The sequence below is a fragment of the Poromitra crassiceps genome, assembly GCF_964638095.1.
Source record: "Poromitra crassiceps genome assembly, chromosome: 10".
Taxonomy (NCBI): Eukaryota; Metazoa; Chordata; class Actinopteri; order Beryciformes; family Melamphaidae; genus Poromitra; species Poromitra crassiceps.
Window position 1 is genome coordinate 35,629,598 of NC_139631.1, and position 27,066 is coordinate 35,656,663.

General features: G+C 43.1%; 1 protein-coding gene across 3 annotated transcripts; it reads right to left on the reverse strand.

Annotated features, from left to right (window-relative positions):
- Window positions 1-922: 922 nt before the first annotated feature.
- Window positions 923-25,258, reverse strand: hdr (hematopoietic death receptor). Of its 3 annotated transcripts, none has more exons than XM_083644065.1 (10): window positions 25,095-25,258; window positions 14,489-14,660; window positions 12,240-12,368; window positions 11,998-12,109; window positions 11,405-11,499; window positions 9,564-9,659; window positions 8,953-8,996; window positions 7,360-7,605; window positions 4,114-4,147; window positions 923-3,379 (listed from the first exon to the last, which is right to left on the reverse strand). In XM_083644065.1, exons 1-10 carry the CDS (start codon window positions 25,116-25,118, stop codon window positions 3,087-3,089), a joined length of 1,245 nt encoding a protein of 414 aa, XP_083500191.1. In that variant the 5' UTR covers window positions 25,119-25,258; the 3' UTR covers window positions 923-3,086. The 3 variants fall into 3 exon arrangements, with proteins under 3 accessions (XP_083500191.1, XP_083500190.1, XP_083500192.1); XM_083644064.1 differs by having other exon boundaries at window positions 9,564-9,662; XM_083644066.1 differs by lacking the exon at window positions 7,360-7,605 and having other exon boundaries at window positions 9,564-9,662.
- Between the last annotated feature and the right edge of the window lie 1,808 nt (window positions 25,259-27,066).

The following is a 27,066-nucleotide window of genomic DNA, read 5'->3' on the forward strand; positions in this document are numbered from 1 at the left end:
GAGGAAGTAAAAGTTCGATAAACTGTAGGGCTGCAACTAACGATTATTTTCATAATCGATTAAGCTGTTGTTTATTTTCTCGATTAATTGTTTGGTCTGTATAAAATGTAAAATAATTGTGAAAAATGTAATTCGGTGTTTAGCAAAGCCCAAGATGACATCCTCAAATGTCTTGTCCATAACCCAAAGATTTTCAGGTGATTGTCATAGAGTAAAGAAACCAGAAAATATTCACATTTTCGAAGCTGAAATAAGATAATTTTGACTTTTTCTCTTAAAAGATTACTCAAAACGATTAATCGATTACCAAAATAGTTGCCGATTAATTTTCTGACGATCGACTAATCGTTGCAGCTCTAATAAACTGATAATTGGGTTTATGTCATTGTGACTGCATTGCACAGAATCTGTGCTTGTTTTAGATTGTGCAGTCTCAAGTGCTCATGGGAACGGTTACAGGCATAAACACCTGCGTCACAGTACATAACATACAGAAAAGTCAAGAGCGCAGCAAAGCTAGTGGTTCAAGTCAGCTTACATAGGATGTAATAGTCTCCCAGGGGTCAGCAATCACAGAGCCGAGGGGGACTTAACAGGGACACATACTGAGCCCAGGAGAGCAGATTTAAATCAGATTCAGCTCAAGGCCAGAAGTCCATATCGTCCCATATGGAGATGTGCTCAACCACTGCTTCATCTCAGGACATTTTTCTCAAGTACAGTTTATGTGGATACTTAGTCCTGCTCTGACGTTTTTACAAACAGTAAAAAAAAAAGAGAAGAGAACCAAGTACAAATTATCTTTTAATATTCATATAAAGCTCACTCTCGCACATTACAAAATGTCATTCATAATTCAAGGCCATGTTCACACTTGATTTATTGTACATAAATAAACATAGATTTTATAAACACGGTTTACGCCTTGAATTTCTTTCTAAAGTTCCAGTTTTACTGAAAGGGTGAAAAAATACTGGGATAATGTCAAAAGGCGGGCAAACATTCCAGACGTTGAGAGAAAATAAAAAGCATGTGGTTACAAACTGAAACCTACGCTCAGGTAACACTCTCATCAAGGCAGACGTTTGACGTAAGATTTCACGTCCGTTACAGGTCTTGTCATATAATCATGATTTAAATAAGTAATTCATGGCATAACAGAGCAAAACAATTAGGAGCAGCAGTGAGCTAAGTACAGATACGTTGTTACTGTACTTAAGTAGGACTTTCAGGTATCTGTATTCTGTACTTATTTTTCTTTTTTACTTTTACTCCCTACATTTGAACACAAATATCTGTACTTTCTACTCCTTACATTTTCAAAACAGGCTATTTACTTTGGTTTTAATGCACAACAGACAAAAATGATGTAGCATTGTTTGTCTGTCTCTCTTGTCATTGTGCACATTCTTTGTGTTAAGACCATATCACACAAATTATTCATCAAAGTATAGTCTTTATACATCTTAAAATATGTTTGGTGGGGATCTTTTAAGTTTAATAGTCTTCGAGTTCATATTAATATGACGTGAGTTTCAGTTAGCTTTGCACAGAAACAGCCGGTACTGTATAAATACTTTTTACTTTGATACTTTATGACATTTCTGTACTCTTCTTCTTTTTTTTTTTACTTTTACTTGAGTAAACAAGTTGAATCAGTACTTGTACTTTTATCAGTCTTCTTCTTACGTAAAGAATGGGTGTACTTTTCCCATCTCTACAGAGAAGTGAATGAGTAACTGCTACAGTTTAGCCGCCCAGTGGCCGACAGAGGTTTTACTGGGCAGCTCCCACTGTGAAGACGAGATCTCAGCTCGCCTTTCCCCGGAGTAAAGCTTCAAAATCAACTATATACTGTAGGACATTTCCATGAAGCTCCAAGATTTGTGTTGGTGATCGACAGGAAGTTGTAACAAGTGACCATCGTCTCAGAAGATGAGAACAAACGGAATACACGTTCCATCATGTGCTTCGAGCGGTTAAACGGTCAAATAGAAACATGGACTTAATCGCTGTTGTGCGATGAGGCTGAACCATGATCACGGAAAAACCTGCTATGCCAATCCACTCATGGGAGCTACGCATTGTGCAATACAGTCAGACAGGCAAAACTTTCATTAACAATCATAATCTTCACTGTTCACCAGTGCCCAACATTACAAATGTATTTAAAGTATTGCTATAATCCACTTTATCCCTGGGCAAATGTCACAGGGATGCAAACTCATGGAGAGCGAAAAAGGTGACAGACAAAAGCACTCAGAAATCATTCACTTAAGTACCCTATTTTGGGATCAAAAATATTTGACTGCCACCTAAAAGTGACTACCGGTACTTTGCAACCCTGAAATGTGTTCTTATGAGCGACATGTTGAGTTTCACTTTCAAGATGTCTTCACTCATCGAGGTAAATAGTAACATTTATCTGTCGAATAAATACAGCGTAGTGCATCCTTAGCCCAATGGAGGGACAACGCCTAAGGAACTTCACAGCCATTGTGTCAACCTGTGCTGGGAGTGGCAGCTCTTTGTGCCACGCCTTACCACAGAAGGCACGCACGCATAAGACTGTAAACAAAAGTTAAGTATTCATCATCAAATTCTTAACAATTAGCACTCCCTAATTGGGCCATGAAGACACAAATAAATACATTCAAGAAAATAAACGGCATTTCTCGGAATCAGTTGCTGGGCGAGTAGGCCAGTGTTTTCCTGTTGCTCGACATAAGGCGTGACAGGTTTGACACAACAACTCAGTGCATTTTTGCCGCTCAGGACTGTACAGTAGAACATGCCTCTATCGTACAACTAACATACATGGCATTATCGCACCAGTAGTAGGACCACAGCAACATAGTCCTCCAGTGTATAAGACCCGTTTTTCCATGCAGGTGATTGAATAGGTGAATTCATTATTGACTATTCACATTCACAGCAAAGGGCTCTACGGCTGCTGGCAGCCTCGTGTTGCCTCCTCCCCGCTGCATTTTAGGCAATGATTCATAGAGGCTTACTGCAGCACGTACACCATGATTCACGTGCACTACATGACTCACGCTCTGTCTTCTACCAACGCATCTCGCCATTCACTCCTTCTCGACGACATAATGGCCGCCGCCGGTGGCTTTGGCCACGACGTTCTCCGCCGTCAACCGTTGGTTCAAGGCGAGCAGCGCCCCCAGCAGGTCGTTGAGGCTGGCGTCTTTGCCCACTTTCTCCATCCAGATGTGGAGCAGGCCGTGGAGGCGGTCCTCGTGCTGCAGGTGCTCGTTGCTTTTGACCACGTTGTCGCTGATGCCCAGGTGCCGGAAGAACCTCTTGTGGTAGTCCACGTCCATCTCCTCAAAATAGGCAAAGCACCTCCTCAGTGACTCTTCGCCTGAACACAAAGAGAAAGACCCTTCGTTCAAGCAGCCTTACCCAACTCAGCACAGAGCCATCATTAAAGTATTAGAGTAGATTATGAGCAGTAAAGCTGCACTAGAAGACAAGAAATATTTTCTTTTCTTGTTTTTTTCCAGCCTAAAATCTATTTTGTATTTTTGTTAACTTATTATGATTAGAGCCTAATATATCAGAGATCGATGATTAGAGACCGATATATCAGTCGGTATTGGCCCAACATACATATTAAATTCCCAGGGAAGTTTACTGTCTACTGTATCAAAAGTGTGTGATACTTGAGGGACCAGTGCATTGTGTGTGTGTGTGTGTGGGGGGGGGGGGGGGGGGGGCGTGCCACCTGCTGGATGCTGTGGGTAGTGCTATCACTAATTGCTGATACCCATTGCAGCATGCACTTACTGTCTGTGTGTGTGTAAAGAATATCGGCCGATATACCGACTTTGGAATCTTTTTTACTCCCTCATATCGGTTGTTTATCATAATCATATTGGCCCCAGAAATCCAGTACCGGTCGGGCCCTAATTATGCTAGAAGCCATGACAGCCCCTACATATTTTTCTGTCTCCAGTCAAAAGACTTAAAAAAAATACTTTGTAAAATTGACAGGCAGTAAGAGGCTGGTAGCGTTAGACTGGCCCATGTGTATCTATTGTGCAATACGCAAAAACAATACTGTAACATTTGATGAAAAATAAAACATGACTGTACCATTCACAGGAACAAGCGTTGGAAACTTCTCTTCCTAAAAAGACAAGAAACAAAAGCAAATGAACAACATGAAAACAAACCCAAACACCTCTGTAGTGAAATTATCCTTGAGTGTTGAATTGTCACCTCTGCTGAACACAACTCATATATCTTATTTAATGACTTGGTATGTCCTAAAACTATGTACTCCCTTGCTGATCAGGCAACTGCTCCAGTGTAGTGAACTGAAAATGCTTCACCAGGTGCATTTTTCTCGAACAGCACTAAATGCCAGGGCATTAAAGGTCCCAATTCGTGCAGCTGTAACCTCTTAAAAACGTGTGTCTCTGGTAAATAAAACATGATTCTGGATTAATTTGTCGAAAATATAGCAACCCCGTTTGTTGTGACGGAGTTCTCACTTCCTCATCTCGTCGCTTCCCAAGAATGGTCTGTTTCTATAATATATTCAGAACTAACAGTTCCCATTGGCCGCTGAGGGAGAGCCCGCCCCAGGCTCCCAGCGGCCAATCAGATTAGCGTCTGTGGACCAGCACGCTAGGTTGCGAGCTATCGCTAACTTAACGGTTGCTACGCTAAAGAGGACATCTCAAAATGCCTAGACTTACCGAATGCACCTCCGCAGTTGCTGGATCACGTACAGTTGGCGCCTTGAAGTGTTAATTTTGTGGCTATAGACAAAATGGTGCAGGTAGCTTGTGTGAGAGAGACCCGTGCAGTATGCTTGAGGACCATCGTGACGTCCCAATACCCCGTCTGGGGAACAGAGCGTTAGGGGGCGTGGCTTGAAGGAGACTGCAGGGGGGAGCTGGATAGGGACAAATCCAACTGTGGCAGTTCTGAGCTTGTGACCACTCATTACAGGGAGGGATGACAGCAGTATATATGCATTTACAAGTAAAAACAGCTTTTGCACGGAATGGGACCTTTAAGTTTTCGGCAAAAACTTAAAACGCCTTTTCAGGCTCCATCTGGGGCATTTTTGAACTAACATTTCTCTCTCTCTCTTAAAAAACAAAAAAACAAAAAACTACCCTTTACCACTATTCCTTCAGAAGTTGTAGTTGTCATAGACTGTGTTGCATAGTTGATTGCTCTATTGTTGACAAAAATGTTTTATTGTAAGTCGCTTTGGATAAAAGCGTCTGCCAAATGACATAATGTAAAATACTAACTGCAAATTCGTGGAGTAAAAAACAAACAAAAACAAAAACAAACAAAACAAAAAAATTGTTTGGGAGTGCCTGGCCAAGTCATTGGTAATAACCAACAAACCTATCAAAGCCCCCATAGATATTATGGTAATTTTGTGATATCGGGCAGGGTAACACTTTTTTTGGGATAGTCCACCTACAGAGAGTCTACAGAGTATTTGTAACATTTAAACATCTTATTAGTTGACATTCAATAATTGAACTGTTTAAGAGATGTTCAACAGATTATCTATAGAGTATGTGACAATTCATGAACATACCTAGGCTATATATTACACTAGGTTAATTTATTTTTTTAACCCATATTTAAGCAGGTTGGTCCCATTGAGATCAAGGATCTCTTTTACAAGGGAGACCTTGTCAACTAATAAGCTGTTAAAACAACTTCTATAATAAGATGTGGAAATGTTACAAATACAAATAAATAGGGCTGTGCCGATTCACTTATCTCCCGATTCGATACTATCACGATACTTTGGTGCCGATTCGATATATATTGCGATTCACGATTATTGCGATTCTACGATTATTGCGATTCGATATTACGATTTATTGCGATTTTTGTTTATTTTTTTCTTTTCTTTTTTCAGTTTGTTTGCTTTTTTACACTAGATTAGAACATGGGAAAAGTTGAATCATACACTAGAGACTGTATATTATATATCATGAGTAGGGCTGGGCGATATAGTTAAAAACAGGGGCGGACTGGGATCATAATTCAGGCCGGGCATTAGATACCAAGCAGGCCAGGCCGATATGGGCCAACGCGCGTGAAATTTGGGCCGTTTGAAGCCAGATTTGGGTCCAATTTTACAATGAGATGCACCCACTTTAACCCTGAAGTGTAATTATTACTTCAGACTAACTAATAAAGTAATAAAACCACTAGTAAACCAGTAGGCGGCGCCTGGCCTGCTGTTCAGTGAGTGGCCTGACTGCAAGCACCCAAAAAAAAAAAAAATTTTTTTTTTTTTTTTAATTTGCGATTATCGATTCTGGAATAAAAGATCGATCCAAAAAATCGTGACATTAAAAATCGCGATACTTAGGTGAATCGATTTTTTCCCCCACCCCTACAAATAAAGTGTTACCTGGGGTGGTAATTAGGGATGCACCGATTGCAAAATTCTGGGGCGATACCGATGTTTAAAATAACTATTTGGCCGATAGCAGATACCGATTTTCTTTATCACCCCTTTTGTGACAGGGAAACAAAGAAATCTTCATTATAAACAAAAATCTGAACCGCTTTTAAGGCTTTTACCTACCTACTCAATGAGCAGAATTCTTCAGTACTTATACATGTATGTGTGTGAGTATACGGCAGCCAGGCAGAAATTATGTGACCCAACTGATCGGCCACTACAATCGGTAAACGCCACCTTTTTTGCCGATAGGCCGATTGCAGTCAACAAGGCCATAGCATTTATGCATACTTGTGTGGAATCCGAACAAAATTTTGATTAGAACAAAATCAGGTTAAAGACTTCCTAAGGACAAATAGTGTAGTATTGATCAATGCTATAAATATGTAATCAAACAAACTGCATCATATCAGAGGTGGATAACACTGACTGGCCAATATTTATTTTTTAATAAAAGGCCAATCTTACCCTGATATATAGAGGCAAACATATTTATCAGTCTAACCCGGTTGATGCAGTACAGTACAGTAAACAGTTTGATGCAGTACAGTACAGTATACTAAACAGTTTGATGCAGTACAGTACAGTATACTAAACAGTTTGATGCAGTACAGTACAGTATACTTAACAGTTTTTGGACATGGAGCACATGGGACTATATGCCTTATGAGAAATGATAGTGGGAAAATTGGAGGAGAGCAGCTAGCTAGAGGAAGTGGACAGCCAGACCAGTGGAAGTTGGAAGAACGGAGAGTTTTTGAGACCGCTAAGCATAACAACGGTAAGAAACAGGGAGGGGTAGGTAGGTAGGAAGGTAGGCAGGTAGGAAGGAAGGTAGGCAGGTAGGAAGGAAGGAAGGAAGGATGAAGATGAGCTGTTGCTCTCACCCTCATGCTGGGCTGCCTGGGGACCACAGGGCTGGATCGGGGGGCGGGTGTGGGGTAGAGGGGTGAGGGCAGGCCAGCTAGACTGTCCTGGGAGTTCCTGGGGGAGCTGGCCTGGCTGTGGACCAGTTCCGTGCGCTCATCCTCCGTGCTGGCTGCGGGTTGCCGGCACTGGATCAGATGCGTGCGGCTCACCCGCCGGTTCTCTCTGTTCTCCCTTTCCTCGGGGGACCGGTTGTCCCTATAATCCTAGAGAGGATGAGGACATGCTCTAACAGCCGTCGTTGGCGAATGGGAACAATCTTCCAACACATCCATTTTGCCAGGTCTATGTTTGGAATGGGTTGTCCTATTTCTCGCCTCGCATAATAAAATCAAGAAGAGCAATATAATGTTGGCAATCTAGGAATTTAGGCTTAAGGTCTTTGCACACACAGTCCATTTTTTTGTATGCATTTTTTTATGCATCATGCCAAAAAAGAAAAGAAAAAATGAATTGTTACGCACAGAAACCTTACACACTATTGTAATTCTTTATTATGTTTTATTATTATGTTCATCGTTCTATTCGCAATATGAGACAAATAGTTGTCCTGGAGTCATCCTCTCCTGTATCCACATTTCAACATGGCTGATCTGCAGCAGGGGTGGGAATCACAAGTTTGATCACGATGCGATCCGATCTCGATTCATTTGACAACGATGCGATTTTTGGCGATATCAGAAGGTCTGCCACGATACGATTAGATTCAATTCGATTCAGGGGGCTGCGATCGATATTAGACAATATTCCCCACGATAATGCTATAATCAGTTCAACAATCAGTAAAAAAAAAAGCAACTAAAATATCATTTGACAATTTTATTGTTGAGCTCTTATTTAGTTAAATGAAAAATTACCAATTCTTTTCAATAAAATTCCAAAAATAAAGGCATAATGTTTATTTATTTTATGGCGGTTGGGTCATAGCGATTAATATCAATGTTTTCACTGTGGATCCATGCAGTTGGATCGTTGATCATTGAATCGATGCATCGATGCAGATCGATGCATGTTGCCACCCCTGATCTGCAGCAGCAGGGATGTGGAGTGTAGAAGGCAGATGGCAGCTGGTCGGGGAATGGTAACCGTATCGCACTCGACTGGGGCGCCGTAGTCGCCTTCACCTTGAGAGGGGGGAGAGGTGCCAGTGAGGTGGAGCAAGCACCGCCGTCTCTCCAGCTGCCTCCCCGCTCAGACTGGAGCCCCACTCGGCCGCTCGTCGGGCTCTCTCCCCAAAACGCAGACGGGTCAAACGGCTCTCTAAAGGTTTTTGACGCAATATGATGCAAAAATGCAGAAAATCAATCCTGTTCGGAAGACTTTAATGACGCACGGAGGTTTCGGAGTCAGAGTAGTGTAAACGCGATTGACACAACATGAGGTCGTATTTATTTCTAAACGTGCGACAATTTCGGGCGAAAAATACGGACGTGATGTGCAAAAGCCTTTATCCTAGGCTTATTCTACTGCTGCACTCGTTTGAATTCACGGTGGATAAACGGGTTCAGCTAAATGCAGAATATGAAAGTGAAATGGAAAAGTGAGTGACTCACCAGTGAGCCACTCTTCAGCCCGTCAGGCACATTGCTCTGCGAGTCTGGAGAAAGGAGGAGTAGAGTGGGTGAAGGCATATTAAACAAAGAAAGAAAATATGCACTTATGGCACACGACAAGTGTTTTGCACTTTTTAAGTTTCTAAATGGCTCCCTGGATTCTTAATTGATGCATCAATGGTTCAGATCCCTGCTTCTGGTGGAAAGACAATCAAATAATTCGGTTGAAAAAGCGTACTGCGAAGAGAGACTACATTTCTCACATGTGACGTCCTCTGCTATAGAGCAGTGGCTTTCAGAAACCGACTAGTTTCTTTAAACTTCTGCTTTTCCAGGCCTCAATTTCTTGACTGGATCTGAAGCTGTTGGTCAGTGTTCAATGCAATGTATGTTGATAGTGGCTGGGCAAACCTTCAACTAGAACCCACCCATTCTTCAGAAATATGAAAACATCCAAAACAGTTGGGTTTACAAGTGCATACAGTGTTAAGTCAAATTGATATTTGGGATTGAACAAAAGTTCCCCCCCCCACCCGCCAAAAAAAAAAAAAATCCCCAAACTTGGGGCTTCTAAATCTAAATAATCTAAATAAATCTAAATAATAAATTACCTGTTGGTGGACGACGTCTCCGCCATATGCAAACGGCAGGTATCACCACAATAATTACCACCGCAATCAATGCAACTGGCACAATCACTGCGCCACCTGCTGATTGAAACAAAGCATAATCAACAATCATTAGCGCCAAATGAAGGCAATCACAAGGTCACATGACCTGCTTCAGTTTACATCTGTATTCATTCCTCTATGGAGGCAGCAGATCAGGCAGGAATCAGACACGTTCCATTTGAATAAATCCATACTTTTTTACTTTTGAAGAGTTTCAATATGATGTAAGATGATAGTGACTGTGCCCTATATCAGCAATTATACCATGGTCTGGGTGAATACTCTTTTCTGATTGGCCGGCAGGTGTGCGTTAAAACAGGTGCAATGCACGCGTAGTTTAATCGCGTTCTAAATCCATTCCGCTACCCAACCTGTAACAACGATTTCTCAAAAGCCACTAGCTGACTAACATGTGCACGTCCCACTGATTTCAACGGTGAAGTCAGCTTCATGCTCGGCTCCGTTTTACCAGCTAATCAATTCTGACTACCGAACTTGATTAACTTGATTTAAGGCGCCGAGTTAAACGGTTTTAAGGCGCTGCTTGGCGTCGGGTGGTTCTTCGACCTCCACGTCATGTTTTAAAACCATTTTAACGCACACGTACTCGTTGATTATCCCTTATATATCACAAATTATGTGAAATGACAGTGATTGTATAATATCTGCAGTCACGTGTATCTGGAGTTGAACCAAACACATTTTCCATACTTTTCCAAACCTACACGGTGACGTGACACTGTACAATCCTGTATCCATTAAACACAACGTAAGTGTATTGGTCCCAGCTGAACCTACTGTATAGGCTGCCACAGGTTGAATAGATAGATAGATAGATAGATAGATAGACTTTATTGCAGACTCGAGGTCCATACAAAAATACAGTCAAATACACATAATACACAAAAGATTAAAAGAAAACACAAAATAAAAATAGTCTAGTGACTCATTTTAAAAGACACCTATACACCTATACCAGTGCTCCCAAAGCTGAGACGTGCGTGAGAATAGTCTGTGCATTCCGTCTGGTTATTGGCAATTATGATGATAATTACGTGTAATTATTGGTTATCCGTTTGCAAATTGGTCATTATGTTTTCTCACTTTCCTCTCTGCTTTTTACAATAAACAATAAATGGGATTATCCACCTTATTTCTAGCTGCCATGATGCCTGATGGGTGCTTCTTCCGCTTCCGGTGTAATTTCTACACTGTTTTAACTTGACAAAAAAAACGTCTATGAGGATTTTACAGCAGAGCCATTCTGCTCTACAGCCGTGTCGTTCGGGTGCTGGGATAACGTGATGCATTGTGGGTAGCCGCTACTGTGGCTAATGCTAACGGCTAGCGTAATAGACTTTACATGGCAGTAAAACGCCACTGAATGACCAAATTGATTTGACTTTTCACCATTTCGAGTAACACTGTTTCCATACGGACCCGCAGCGTTGGTTAGTTGTTTATAACGTGACTATATTTATAACTTTTATAACGGACTCCAGCTTCCGGTTTATAATTCGGGTCTGCAGCCGAGTACAAAGGCTGCAGAAGAAGCCTGCATGACTCATTGTTGCAAGCTGCAACAATGAGTCACGTTAAACCGGACCTTGTTCCCACAATTATTTTTTACAGTGGGGCATTCAAAAATAAGGTGGATAGACCTTTTTTTTTTTTTTTAGCACAACACAAATCTAGGCATCTCTCCAGTAATGATTAGTGTGACAGGGTCTCCAAAATGTTTTTGGATATGGGGTGACATTAACTCGCACTGAGCCTTGTACCAGAGCCGGAGACAGCGGGGGGCAGGAGGCCTTTCTTGCACTCCGTGTTGGAGGTAGCAGTGCAGTTCCTCACGACCACCGCGTCTTCTTCACACCTGGTTTGGAAGCGGCGGGCGAAAAAACATAAATTGAGGGCATGAAAGTAATTGTCGTTTGTGAAGCCGATCTAACAAACGGCTTTCGTTTGAGAAGTGAAATGAAGAGGATTATTCTCTCATGAATCATTTTGAATGAAGTCAGGTTCTCCATTCCCTTTCATTCCTTCCATCGTAGGGCTGCAACTAACAACTAAGTATTTTCTTAATTAATCGATTAGTTGTTTAGTCTATAAAATGACAGAAAATGGTGAAAAATCAGTGTTTCCCAAAGCCCAAGATGACGTCTTAAAATGTCTCATTTTGCCCACAACCCAAAGATGTTCAGTTTACTGCCATAGTAGAGTAAAGAAACCAGAAAATAATTCAGCTGAAGCTGGAATCAGAGAATTTCTTAAAATGACTCAAAGCAATTAATCAATTATCAAAAGTTGGCGATCCATTTAAGAGTTGCCAACTAATTGATTAATCGTTACAGCTCTATTTCCTTTGGCTCACCTTGTACATTTCTTGCACACCTCGCATGCTTGGTCGTGGACACAAAACCACCCCAATCTGCACTGGCATTCGGTGTCCTGAGTGCCAGTGCATGACCTTACAGTGTCCTGATCTGAAAGAGCAACAGGGAAAGCACCTCGTTAAGTCCCAGTTTATGCTCGGAAGCGCTTTAAAAAGGTGGAATATTGATTTGGCTTCCAGTCAGTTCAATCGATAGTGTAAAAGCCGTCGAGCAGAATTACCTGGGCGACATTTGGTGCACTTCAAACACTGGGGCAGCCCATTGGCGTGCTCAGTGTACGTCCCGTAGTCACATTCCTCACACTTTCCCTTCTCCCCTGCTGTTGTGCAAGGTGATTTCACATATGTACCTGTTAAACACACACACACACACACACGCACACGCACACGCACACTTAATACGACACCCTCCAACAACACACACACTTAATACGACACCCTCCAACACCCCAGAAATCTCCTTACACATTCAACTGATCCTGTGATTTAGTTAGGGACAAGTTATGCTTTTCCTTATTTTGTGTCATAATGTTACAATGTCGGATGTTCATAATTAAACATGGCCAAAATGACGTTAACGTAAGTGAAAGTTATCCCCATGAGCAAAAATCCCAGACTTCAGACTGCTCTGAACACTGTTTCCAATGTTTCTCCCCTCCCTACTTTCGGCTCTAGGTGGCATCATGCTGCGTTCCGTTTGCCTGGGAACTCGGAAGTCCCCGCTGGGAATGACGTCTGGGAATGACGTTCCAGTAAAAGAGTTGGAAAAGCAGCCAGGGTTAGCTCTAGCCAGGCTAGCCATGTTAGCAATAACAGTTGATAATTAGAGACAGTGAATAGAGAATGTGGATGCCTTTATGGTCACTGTGCGTGCCCTACAAACAGCGGTACAGCTCTCGCTGCTACTTAATTTAGCGCTACAATGGTAGTGAACAGTATAGATGCCTACTCCAAAATCCATATTCCAACAGCGCCAGAAACACTCACATGTTGTTGTGACTCATGTACTCACCATGCGATGAAATAAGAATCCAGACTTACTGGAAACTGTCATTTTAAAAGTAAATCCACACACCCAGAACTAACAAAGATTAACCAAACTAACCAAGAGTAGCCGAAGTTACTTCCTCGTTTGCCATGAGGAGAGGCGCACACGCTGTTACTGGTGACTGCACACAGCGCGTCGCCATACTGGGAAGGGAACCAAAACAAACAAACAGAGAGGAGAGGAGAGGAGAGGAGAGGAGAGGAGGAGAGGAGAGGAGAGGAGAGGAGAGGAGAGGAGAGGAGAGGAGAGGAGAGGAGAGGAGGAGGAGGAGAGGATCCTGCGCTGACGTAGATTTTGGGGGGGTGAATTTATTTTTATTGTTTCTATCACTGTCTTTTATTTATTATTGTTTTATTGTCTGAAAAATATTTTGGAATTCTGTTTTCAAATAGTGTGGCAGTGAGTTTCAGTTTGTTTTATATTAAACAATTGAACTGAGTTTTTTTTTTTGCCTGTCTGTTTGGTGGAGAGTTTTCATTGAGATACAGTAACACTGATTTGGCATGAAGTTGATTCAATGTAAAAAAAAAAAAAAAAAAAATCGCTTAGATGTAGCAAACTACTTTTGCCATGTTGCTCGTAGCTTAGCTTGCTACATTTCTCTGTGGAAAGCTTCAATGTAGTGAAGCTATATTTAATATAGACCAGTGGTTCCCATTTCCCAAACAGGGGTACATGGAGGTACTACAGGGGGTACCCAAGAGAAAGGGGAAAATGGAAAAATGTAAGAATAAACCATGAAAATAAATTAAACGTTATAAACTAAATCTGCTCAGGACTCAGGAGGCACTAATTGCAACTCTTTCTCCATTTCTTATTTTGTAATGTAGTTTTGCGTGGGTTTTTTTAAGCAAAATGTTGTAGTCGGGTAAAGGGGGTTACTTGGATTCAGAAATCAGGGAAAGGGGTGACTGAAGACAAAAAAGTTTCAGAACCGCTGAGTAACTGGTAGCTTAGAACACAACATTTTCCAAGTAGCTTGCCCATCACTGCTCCTCACTCTCCCCTCTGCCTGACCAGGCTGACTGCTACCAACACACACGGTAAAGCAGAGTAAGCGCAGCACAAACAACACAAACACAGTTTGATATATACTGTATATATATTTAGACCAACAAAGCCTCTTCTCGTCGACTAACGGTTGATTATTTGGGGCAGCCCTATTTCAGCCACAGGATGAACTGAGGGGTTGCACAAAGGGACACTAGCTACAAGATAAATAAGGATTTTTTTTTTACTCTGAATTATGTAAAGGTACTCTAGTCTAATGGATGGTCCCAGGATAAAATAATAATAAAATATAGAACTGGAAATGAGCATAATCCCTTTAAGCGGAATAATAACCATTCATTATCAGGCTCAACTTGCTTCATAGCTCTAATGATTGAAGACTGGAGTGTGGGTGGACTGCGTGTGCCTCACCAGCTGGACAGGTTAAGCAGCAGATGTTGTTGGTGTGCAGGTACTCTAGGTCCTCTCTGCAGGACACGTGCCGCTGGGTCCTCTCCTTGTCCCCTCTGTCTCGCCCCTCCAGGCCAGGCTGCCGGAGGACCACCGCGGCAGAGGTGACGAGCCACAGCAACACGGAGACAACCTTTAGATAAGACATGGTGGCAGACAGTCAGCGTGTTCAAAAGAAATCACACCCAGATGTTGAAGTAAGCGGTGCAGGTTTGACCCTTGTCCTCCACATCCCTCTCCACTCTCTCTGACAGTGTGTTCATGTCTCTCCATAGGGGGACCAAGTCTCTCACCAGTGAGGACGTTCAAATTAAATCTCCATTCATTTCCAGATGTTTCTTAAATTGTGCGTACGCGCACGTGTGCTTGAATGTGTGTCTCGTGTCCGTCTCATCTTGTTTGTTTGTCCCTTTCATTAGTTTTAGAATGAATTTTAGAAGCCCTTTGTGTGGGTTTTCTTTCCAATATTTTATTTAAAAAAATTCAGAACAATGTACAGAAAGACAAACATGCTCAGACACAGTAAAAGAAAAAAGAAAAAGAAAAACATACATATTATCAAGATTCAATATTACATCATAATTACCAGCTGCATAAGGTGCTTATGTGCTTGTGAGAGATATTATGCCTGAAGTCTCACATAAGGGGACCGTGAGAAACCCCTAACCTCATCGAGGTATGTTACAAATGGCTCCCAAATGGTTGAAAACTTCTTAAGTGAATTGGTCCTCATAAACCTAAGTCTCTCCATCTTTGTGTGTGTGTGTGTGTGTGTTTTAAACCCCAATAACTGTCACTAGGACTGGGCAATATATCAATATCATGATATGAGACTAGACGTCTAAGATTTTGGATATGGTTTTAAAGGCTGCATTACAGTAAAGTGATGTGATTTTCTGAATTTACCAGACTGTTCTAGCTGTTCTATTATTTGCCTTTACCCACTTAGTCATTATATCCACACATTACTGATTATAACGCTGTAGTGCATCAATATCAAAAATGTATTTTATGGCTGAATTATAAATAATAATTAAAGCTGGAAATAAGGTCCAGGTTGTAAAAAAAACTGAATTCTCCTTTAAAGGGTGCACCCACAAGAAGGGACAGTGTGATGGGAAGCTTCATTCTTAAAAATTACAGGAAGACAAAGTCTACCAGCTCTGAGATTGAAGTCCTACTATCAAAAATAAGTAATCCAAAGCATATAATAATATTTAATATAATTTATTATAATCTACCTAATAATCTACCTAATAATTCCAGGAGTGTCTGTCTGTGCACAATTGCTCAACTCTGCATCACTGATAACATCACTGATGATGACATTTTGACATCATTGTGATGTCATCAGTGAAATCATTGACCAAATTGATCTTATGACATCACTGATGTCATGAACGCTGATATTCGAGCAATTGTGGCATCACTGACGATGACATTTTGACATCATTGTAATGTCATCAGTGGGCAAAAACAATGTATCCATGGGGGGGTGAATCGGGAGAGTGTACTTCACCAATGCCATCACTGATGACCATCATCGAGTGCTTTAGGGGCATGGGGAGAAAATCAATAATCAATAATGATTTCACTGATGATGTCATAGACATTGTGACATCATCAGTGGGACAAAAACAACCCATGGGACTGTACTTGCATGTCACCAATGCCATAGTCTCGTTGGCCAGCCTCCCCTCCCTACCGTGAGAAGAGTCTGGCGGCGCAGGTCTCCATAGTGGGATTGCGATGGCCGGCGCTTAGCGACAGTGCCCTTGGAAAATAGTTTCCAACAATCCAACTTGCCATTTTCAGCGTGCAGCAACGAGCTAGCGTGTAGGTTTCTGCCATTAGCTTGCTAGCTCGTTAGCGTTGTTGGTTTCACTGAGGGCACTGTTTACAGCGACACAGAGGGAGGAGGGAGCGGAAGCCGCTCTGATTGATATGGTCGGAGCCAATGACAGAGCTTGTAATACGCCGGGAGCGGACATCCGGCCACGACTGAAACAGTCGCTCCAATGGGAGAGCAGCTGTAGAGCAAGGGAGGGCTTATCCCCAGTAGCCTGTTTCCGTGCAGCCAGAGGAAGGGAGAGGAGGCTGGCCAGCGAGACTACCAATGCCATCACTGATGACATCATCATTGAGTGCGTCGCATACGCGTCATGTTTAGCTGTGAAGCTAGACATTGTGACATCATCAGTGACATTAGACATTGTGACATCATCAGTGACATTAGACATTGTGACATCATCAGTGCGACAAAACCAAACAGAGTCATATGATGATAAACGTGGCACTGTGTGAAAATGAAAATGTCTAAATTCCAGATGCGGTTACACAGAGAAGCCTTGCCTCCAGATCTCCAGCAGCTGTTGGTCATTAAAGAAGAGGTTCCCGCTGAGCAGCAGGAGTGGAACCCAAGTCTGGACCAGGAGGACCCAGAGGCCGCCGGCGCCCACATTAAAGAGGAACAGGAGGAACTCTGCACCAGTCAGGAGCGAGAGCAGCTTCAGGAGGACACAGAGACCCCACACATTAAAGAGGAACAGGAGGAACTCTGGATCAGTCAGGAGGGAGAGCAGCTTACAGAAGCTGGAGAAGATTGTATAGTATCAGAAGCAGCCATGAACTTATATCCTAATTTGCAACCAACTAGTGATGACAAGACTTCAGTCTCTTCTGAACCTGAGACTGAAAACAGTGATGATGAATGGATGGAAACTAGTGAACCACAGTCAGGTTTAGACTCACAGAAAGACAGTGACATTCTTGGGAAGAAACAATTGAGTTGCTCAGTTTGTGGTAAAAGATTTGCTTACAACTCCAAGTTGAAAAGCCACATGATAGTCCACACAGGTGAGAAACAATTGAATTGCTCAGTCTGTGGTAAAGGTTTTGGTCGAAAAGAATCCTTGAAGAACCACATGCTAATCCACACAGGAGAGAAACAATGTCTTTGCTCAGTCTGTGGTAAATGTTTTCGTTATAAACAACAATTGAAGGGACACATGTTAGTCCACACAGGTGAGAAACAATTTGATTGCCCAGTCTGTGGTAAAGGTTTTGCTCTAAAAGTAAACTTAAAGAGACACATGTTAGTCCACACAGGTGAGAAACAATTTAATTGCTCAGTCTGTGGTAAAGCTTTTGGTCGTAAAGGACAATTGCAGACACACATGAGAATCCACACATGTGAGAAACAATTTAATTGCTCAGTCTGTGGTAAAGCTTTTGGTCGTAAAGGACACTTGAAGACACACATGAGAATCCACACAGGTGATAGACCATTTAAGTGCTCAGTATGTGGTAATGGTTTTCATGAGCAAGGACACTTGAAGGGACACATGTTAGTCCACAATGGCGAGAAACAATTTAATTGCTCCGTCTGTGGTAAAGGTTTTGGTCGAAAAGGATCATTGAAGAAACACATGATAATCCATACAGGAGAGAAACAATGTCTTTGCTCAGTCTGTGGTAAATGTTTTCATTATAAACAACAATTGAAGGGACACATGTTAGTCCACACAGGTGAGAAACAATTTGATTGCCCAGTCTGTGGTAAAGGTTTTGGTCGAAAAGTAAACTTAAAGCGACACATGTTAGTCCACACAGGTGAGAAACAATTTAATTGCTCAGTCTGTGGTAAAGGTTTTGGTCGAAAAGTAAACTTAAAGCGACACATGTTAGTCCACACAGGTGAGAAACAATTTAATTGCTCAGTCTGTGGTAAAGGTTTTGGTCGAAAAGGAGACTTGAAAAGACACATGATAATCCACACAGGAGAGTAAACATTTACTTGCTATCTGGTGGAGGGGGGATTTGAGTGTGTGTGTGCGCGCGTTGTGTTGTCCTGTGTTTATGTATTTAAAAAAATGTATCACAAAAAATCTCTGTGATAAATGTTTTAGTCACAATGGAAATTATGAGTCACATGAGCTTAAAACCAAGACCTAAAACATGTCTTGTGTGTATTGTAGTATGGTATAAGATGTAGCAGTGTTTCCCCTATCATTCTACAGGCCTGGCGGGCCCGCCAGGCCAAAAAAATAAAAAAGCAAAAGATAAAAAATAAAACATTTTTTTGTATTTTTTTTTTTTAAGATTTCCCCGCAAAGCTTTATGGCATATTATTACAATACAACAATACTGGTGTTCACAGTAATAGAAGATGCCAAATCATTCAAAACAATAAGCATTTTGCTTTTGGGAGCATTGTGCCAGCGTGCAGCGCTGTTCCAAAACGTGTCAACGTGTGGTGTTGCATGGGAAACGCACATCCCATAATACAACTGTTCGCATCGCATCCCATAATAGTATGATGATACTTGGGATGCCATTGCGAACATAGATTCAAGATTCAAGATTTTTATTGTCACTCCGTAGTACAAGTATCACGTGTGAAATTCTTGTGCTGTGGACTCCGTTTACAACATAGTACAAAATAACAGGGCATATGAGTGCAGGAAAACAACAAGAGACACAACAAGCAATAAGGCAGTAGAGTGATAAGACATGTCAGAGACAGTGGCATATTCACTGCACATAGGTGCACATGGCATGTGCATACTTTAGATATACTTAAACATAGTTGACATTCTGTTTGCACAGGTGCAAATAGCATATACCTAATTAAACATACAATTAAACATTAGACATACGTAATGGTAGCAGCTACAGTACGGTACAGTACAGCTACTACACTATTTGTGTATGTTAAGGAGTCTTGTGGCCTGCAGGAAGAAACTGTCCCTCAAGCGATTTGTGCATGCTTTTGGGACCCTGTATCTCCTCCCTGAGGGTAACAGGGAGAACAGGCTGTTGTGGGGGTGGTTTCTGTTTTTGATGATCTTCAGGGACCTCCTGAGGCCCCGCTGATTATACAGTTCCTGCAGTTCTGGCAGCTCACATCCTGTTACGTGCTGGGCCGCGCGTCTCACTCTTCTTAGCGCCCTGCGGTCCATGGTGGTACAGTTCCCGTACCAGGTGGTGAAGCAGCCAGTCAGCAGGCTTTCAATGGTGCCTCTGTAGAAGTCCCTATGGATTTCTGGCCTTAGCCCAAATTTCTTCAGGCGCCTGAGTCCGTGTAGTCGCTGTTGGGCTTTTTTGACAACAGTGGCGGTGTGACCGGCCCATGTCAGGTCCTGGTGGATGTTGACTCCCAGGTACTTGAAGCTGTCCACCCTTTCCACCACTGTGCCGTTGATGGTGATTGGGGGGTGTGCGCCCCACCCCCCCCCCTCCTGTAGTCTACAATGATCTCCTTGTTCTTGGAGATGTTCAGAGAGAGGTGGTTGTCCTGGCACCATTGTTCCAGGGCCCCCACCTCCTCTCTGTAGGCCGTCTCATCGCTCTTGGAGATCAGCCCCACGACTGCTGTGTCGTCTGCAAACTTCACGATGGTGTTCGAAGATTGAGTCGCCATGCAGTCGTGGGTGTGGAGGTCGTACCAGAAGGGGCTGGAGACGCACCCCTGGGGCGCTTTTATGCTGATGGTCAGTGGGGAGGAGGTGAGGTTGCCCCCTCTCACCACCTGGCGGCGGTCTGTCAGGAAATCCAGGATCCAGTCACACATTGCTATGTTTAGTCCCAGATCCTTGAGCTTGCTTAGCAGCCTGGAGGGTACTATGGTGTTGAATGCTGAGCTGTAGTCCACGAACAGCATTCTCACATAGGTGTCCTTCCCCTCCAGGTGGGAGAGGGCGGTGTGGAGCACGTGTGCTACTGCATCCGCTGTGCTCCTGTTGGGGCGGTATGCAAATTGTAGCGGGTTGTGGTCCGGGGGGAGTGTGGGGCAGATCTGTGATATAACCAGCTTTTCGAAGCACTTGCTGGCTATGGGCGTGAGGGCTATTGGGCGCCAGTCGTTGAGGCTGGTCACTTTCTGCTGTTTGGGAATGGGGATGATTGTCGCTGCTTTGAAGCAGGAGGGAACTTGTCGGAGGGAGAGAGACTGGTTGAAAATGTCTGTGAATACGCCTGCCAGCTGGTGGGCGCAGGCCTTGAGGACACGCCCGGGGATGCCGTCCGGGCCGGCCGCCTTGCGTGGGTTGATACGCAAGAACGACCGGCGCACCTCATCCTCAGTGATGGTGAGAGGGCGGTCTGGATCTGTGGGGGGTGGGAGGTAGGTGGTTAGGTGGGAATGGGGGGGGGGGTGGGGGTGCTGAGGGCTGGGGGGAAGGAGAGGAGGGGTGGTGGGGGGTTGAGGTGGCGGGGAGGTGGATGTGAACAGGTTAGCTAAAAGTTTAGCGTCGCCAGCGAGGGCCCCCACCGTTGCGGTCAGGGTACGTTTCGAAATCCCTCCAGGCCTGAAAAAAATTCTAGGGGAAACACTATATAACCTAGTGTATATTTATTAGGGTTGTGAATCTTCACTGGCCTCACGATTCGATTACGATTCATCTGTCAACGATTCCTTTCGATTCCACAATGCATCACGATACAGCTCAAAGTATCGCAGCTCCAAGCATCACATCCTCAATTTTCTATATTATCTGCACATGGCTACTTTTTCATCAATTAATACAAGCAGTCAGATACATATCTCCTTTTTTTACTTAGAAAGTGCTTTAAAATCTGAATGTCAACATAAATGTAAACATAAACAATTCAGCGATTATCTGTCAACGATTCGATTTGATTCACATGTCCGCATCGCGATGCATCGATTAAACTATTCATTTTGACACCCCTAATATTTATGTACGGTAGTTAATGATGATATGAAGTATGTATACGAGGGATCAGCCGAGCAGCATTTTGGTAAACAAACCGCGTCACTGGGTGGCAACAGCAATGGAACCCTACGGAGCCTGAGTTTGATCGTCCGACTCTAGCCGACTGACCCTGTTCACAATTTAAAAACTGCGACAGTTCACACAACTTTAAAGCAGCTACGAGCAACTTTTTCGATTGTTATTAAACAGTATAAATTTAATATCAATGCATCACATCTTACCTTTAATAGGGTTAGGGTTTCGCTTGAACCCCGAGTGAATCGGCCAGTGTTAGTCTGTCTGTAGCCAGGGCAGATCAGGAAGTGAAATGAAACGGTTTGCAGCAGCCACTTCGGCCATAACCACAAAATAACTTCCAAAAAACCTGTTAGAATATAACGAGAGATGTTCCCGAGAGTATGCGTGGCGTTCACATTGTTTATGTTATGTTGCTAGGCAGCGCAAACGGCGTAGGCAGGCAGCTGCGTTTCACTTCCGGGTTTCACTTCCGCGTTTCACTTCCGGGTTACCCGGTCCGGTCTCTTTAGAGAGCCCCCTGTTGACGCGAGTTTAGACCGACATAGACTTAATAATCACCTAAGGGAGCAATCTCAGATACACACGGCTTTGGTCTCAGCTACTATTATAGGTAAGATGTGATGCATCAATATTGTAATTATACTGTTTAATAACAATCGAAAAAGTTGCTCGTAGCTGCTTTAACACAACGTGCATATATTATACATCTAATTCTGCTCTGACTCAGAATGTCAAAATATAAGCGATGTGATGTATAGTTTTTGAGATATTAACGTTTGTTTGGCACAACTCATACTATGTCGAAAAATAATGGCCATGCTTCATACTGATGTCTTTTATTTGATGTTTTATTTCTTTCTCTTTGTCAGCAGACAGACACCGTGAAAACGAAAAGAAAAGAAAAACATCAAAAGGTTAAAATTATACGTCTGTCATTTCAAAGTCTCTCCAGCAATTATCCACTGGTATACATGTTCAAACACGCTAGCACAACAGAAATGTGCTGAAATTGTTGACATCTATTATTACATTGTCTATGTAACATTAATTTATTAATTTAATTTATTATAATTAATATAATTCATATACCGTACTACTTTTTAGATTAAAAGATATCCAAATCTATAATTCCCATAGGAACATTATAGTGATACTACACACAAGATGAAAATACTATAATTTTTGTCACTAACTCACTATTGATTCTGCATGACAGACTGATGACAGAATATGCCTGGCTGATTGGTGATGTAGCAGCGTCAGGTGTTCAGCAGAGGGCGATGTAGCAGCGTCAGGTGTTCAGAGCATGTCGCTCTGGACAGCGACTTGCAAGCTGCTGCAGAATGTGATGATATAGGCTTAGGGCTAAATGTACACCGCCTCCGGAACAGATGCGGTACGGCTCCGGTACGGTTCCGAACAGACCCACACTCATGTAATCTGCCAGACGTATGCGGGATCCGACACAAATAGAACAGGTGCGTAATTTTTCCGTCCAGCATGTATCACCCATCAATTAACATGGGCGAGAGTCGATCCGGCAGTTTTTGGCAGATGCGCAACGCAGCTGGTGTACATTGCCTGTTACCGTCTTCTTTATGTGTGACTCGAATTGTAAGACCTAAAGCCATCAAATTTAGATTCACTTGCACTTACCCACAGTAACGTTATCAACTGCAGTAAGTCCCACTACGCGCCAACGTTATTGTTACACGTTACGCCCATCACACCTCTTTTGCTTCCAGAACCCCTGCATGCTCTCTAAAAGCACACGCTGTTGGCGGCGCCGTTTGGTTCTGTGTAAAAAGGCAAAGCCGGCTAAATGGCGGGCCTTCTTTATGGCAACAGGGATTATGGGAAACGTGGTCTTAATTTTGAGAAACACTATAACAGTAACAGTGAGTGACATAGATGCTACAGTACCAGTTATCTTGACCACAGTCTCATTTGCTTACAGTGATTACGCCAAGGTATCAATTAATTTCCCACTGATATACGTTTAAAAATGCTATAAACATAGCACGTAATCTCACTTTGCTGATGCTCTTTTCCTTCTGTGTTTGAGTCAGTCATATTTGTATATTCGATCTCGCTTGAAGCTACTGTGGAAGCCAATCTAATAAGTTGGGTGTTGTCAAGGTTAAGTGACTTTCTGACCCTGTTGGTGTGTTTTGCAGCCTCGGACCAATGGAATGCATTTATGATCAGGCCACATTCTACTAATCGCGTTCAGAGTTCAGCCAGTGGAGGAGTGGAACAGGGGGATTTCCTTCATACATCAGTAGTACAGGAGGCAGGAGAAAAGCTGCCATCGATGGCGCAATACCACCTTTACACAAAAGGACAAAATAAACAAGCCGCATGGATTGAATGGGCCTACTGTAAATCCGCTCATGGACAGGTTGAATGAGTCTCAGTAATAAGAATATAACCAAATAAGGCATATTGGACTCTCAGAAGGATGCCACACCCGGTATTTCCCAACATCTCACATTCTCACCTGTGCTTCCCTACATTGCTACACACCCATGTGCATGCCTCTTACACACACACACACACACACACACACACACACACACACACACACACACACACACACACACACACACACACACACACAACAAAGTTACTTTGTAGCTATGGTGCGTCACAGCTTTAATGGGCATGTGAACAAAAGATAATTTTTTTTGCGTAATCACCCATCCCATGTGAAAACAAGCCATCTGACAGTGTCAGGTTAGGTAGCCCATGTACTTTCTGGCATGGAGAAAGTCTTCCAAAACGTCGTTCAAAAATCTAGCAATTTAATGTGACCTTGGCTATCAGCATGGTGCATATTCATAATACAACTCAACAACACCTCTTCTGAATTGTTAAGAGCTAGTATTCAAATCGGCAACATGTATTTCAATAAAATACCTTTTAGAAGTAGTTTAGGCTAAACGTTACACTGCTCGCTGTCGTTCGCCACGGTTATTTTGGTGAAAGAGGATTGTGTGGGGCAAACATGTAGTGTTGGCCTAGTTGACCTAGAAGTTGGAATTCTATTTAAATAAGCGCTGCTTGGTATGCGCCGAAATGAGGAGCTGCTCCTATGGACTACGAAAAGGTCTTCTTATGGCATGTTATGTGAGGTAGGTATCTGTGCTGATTAGCAAGAACACTAAACTGTCAGATTTCTTCATAGAGTTTGGCGTCGCGTTCTCTTAAGAGAGCGGGGCGCTCTACAGACAGGGTGTCATCATGTTTTGTTATTGTGTTTCGTCAGACATTCAGCTTCGTCGTCACTTACTGTCAAACATGTCAACTTTTCAACAGCTCACTAGTTAGAAACACACTTTAGACGTTAGGCTACTTTTAAGCCGCTGAGGAATTTGGCACCTGGCCATTCGTTAGCTTAGGGAGTTTTTGACAACTAAACGTGACATTCTGTGACTCCACGTTAAACGCCGACCAGTTTTAGGAATGAAGGAAAGAGGCTCGTGTGGCCAGAAAACCAAAACCACGCCAAACTCAATTAAAAGCGGTCAATGAATGTTCCCAATCCCTTTCTTATTATATTGGCAAACGTGCTGACAACATGACGACATAATGCCATGTCTTTACGTTTCCGTTACGTAACGTAGCCTAATAAGAGTGTATTGGAATAAAGTGCTGTTTTGGCTTATGTTGAGAATGATTCATACCAGGTAGGCTAGGATAGGCTACGTACGTAGCTTGCGAAAAAGCAAGTTTGGCAGCAAGCCGTGGTAGATTGGTGTGCAGCTCTGACATAAATCCTTTACTCTTGTAAGTACGAAAAGAACACTTACCATAATATACAATGTGTTGGCCATACTGTCACAGTAGATCGCCAAAGTCGACAGACTTCAGTCAACTCATCCCAGTGAAAGTTTGTAGAGGTAGGTTAACTTTGAAGTAGACCCGGTGATTCACTTTCCAGGCGACTCTTTCACGTTAATTTGTAGCGTAGCCAAATGAGCTTCAGGCACAAACAAGAGCAGCCACCCGCACGTACACACACACAGCACAACACACTGACACACTGACACACTCCGCCCTGTCGGTGTCTGCCCGGCGTCATGTGCCGCTCACTAATTCTAATCTAGAGGGTCTGACTGCCTGGAGTCTGCAGACTCTGGGAGAGAGGCGTACCTGGAAGTGGGCGTACCTTGTAGCGCTTGTAGCAGCAGCAGCATCGCATTTTAAACTTTTATATCACATTCTCAACCCGCGTTTCTCCAGAAAGGGGTTTCTCTCTCTCTGTCTGTGTGTGTGTGTGTGTGTGTGTGTGTGTGTGTGTGTGTGTGTGTGTGTGTGTGTGTGTGTGTGTGTGTGTGTGTGTGTGTTTAAGGTGACCAGATTTATCAAATGAAAATCGGGCACATTTCCAGTCCAGCAATCAATAAATATATAATAAAAATATCCAATGTTATTACCTATGAAATAATAAAGGGGGATGATTCCGGTTTCATTTATTTTGTCCATGGGTGTTGTAGGCCTACTGTAATAAAGTGTCGGCTTCACGACACTGAACCCCAAAGCCCCCCCCCCCCCCCCCCCTACAGCGCCGGATGTTGAATAGCCCCAGATCTCAAAAAGTATTTTCGGTGGAGTCGCAAGTGCTTCTTCATTGTTCAAGATCTCCTGAAAGAGCTGCAGCAGAACATGTAAACACTTGTTGGATGCCTGGATCAAAAAATAGACTCATAGACTCCATTCTCATTCAGATATATTGAGGTGAGAGCGGTCAAGGGTCCCCTTTGAAATTGACCATAGCCGGTTTTTCAAAATTCATTATTTAGCCCCCTTCCCGACAAGGTAGCATGGCATTGTTGGTCCCAATGGATGCTGTAGGTCTTACAGTACCCTGTAAGTATCTTCACTCTAGATTTAAGAATGAGCCTGCTGAGCTAGAGTCATATCGGCCGCAGACGCCAGTAGAAAATCGGGGCCTTTTTTCAGGGACAGCTCCAGCTGGGGACAGGTCACCAAAAATGGGGACTGTCCCAGAAAATCGGGGACGTCTGGTCACCTTAGTGTGTGTGTGTGTGTGTGTGTGTGTGTGTGTGTGTGTTGTAACAGTCACAAATGCCTAGAACCTCTGTTTTGGGAACATTTTTTGGTTGCAATTACATGTTGGTCCACTGTGTGGCGCTCCTTGTTATTGCATTGGCTTTACCAAGAACTTATTTTACGTTACTTCCTTCTCAGTCTGCCTCCATTGCAAGACGCAAGTCAGACCCTTCTCTGTGACAACTTGGTGTGTGCGAACTACTCTGTAGCCTATTGAGCTTCGACATGTGTGTAGAGAATTAGTGTCCAGGCTTCATATAGGTTGAGGCCACGTCTCGTCATAGACGCTGGTTTAGCTGGCTCAGCCTTGCTGGGGGCGGTGTCAGGGTGGGGTAAATTCCCCCGTTCTATCCATTCAGCAAAGTTAGAATTTAGCTGATAGCCCAGCCTAGGCAGACACGATCGGGGATTTAACCACCGCAGTAAACGCACATCTGAGCAGACGTCTTGTGTTCCGCTCTAGAACCCCCAAACCTGTAGTTTAGAGCCGCAGCACCGTCTTTTGGCGAGTCAGCCCATGAGATATATGAGCAGTTTTACCCCTCGCGCGCCAGCCCTTTAACATTTTGTGGGCGTTCCCAGACATGCGGACTGTCTCTATGGTCGACAAGTTAGTTAGCAATGAATAAACAGTCTGTGTGCAATCCCACAACTGCCGTGGCTTTGAGTGAGTCTGTCATGACGTTAGCTGGCTATCCAGGAGGCTAA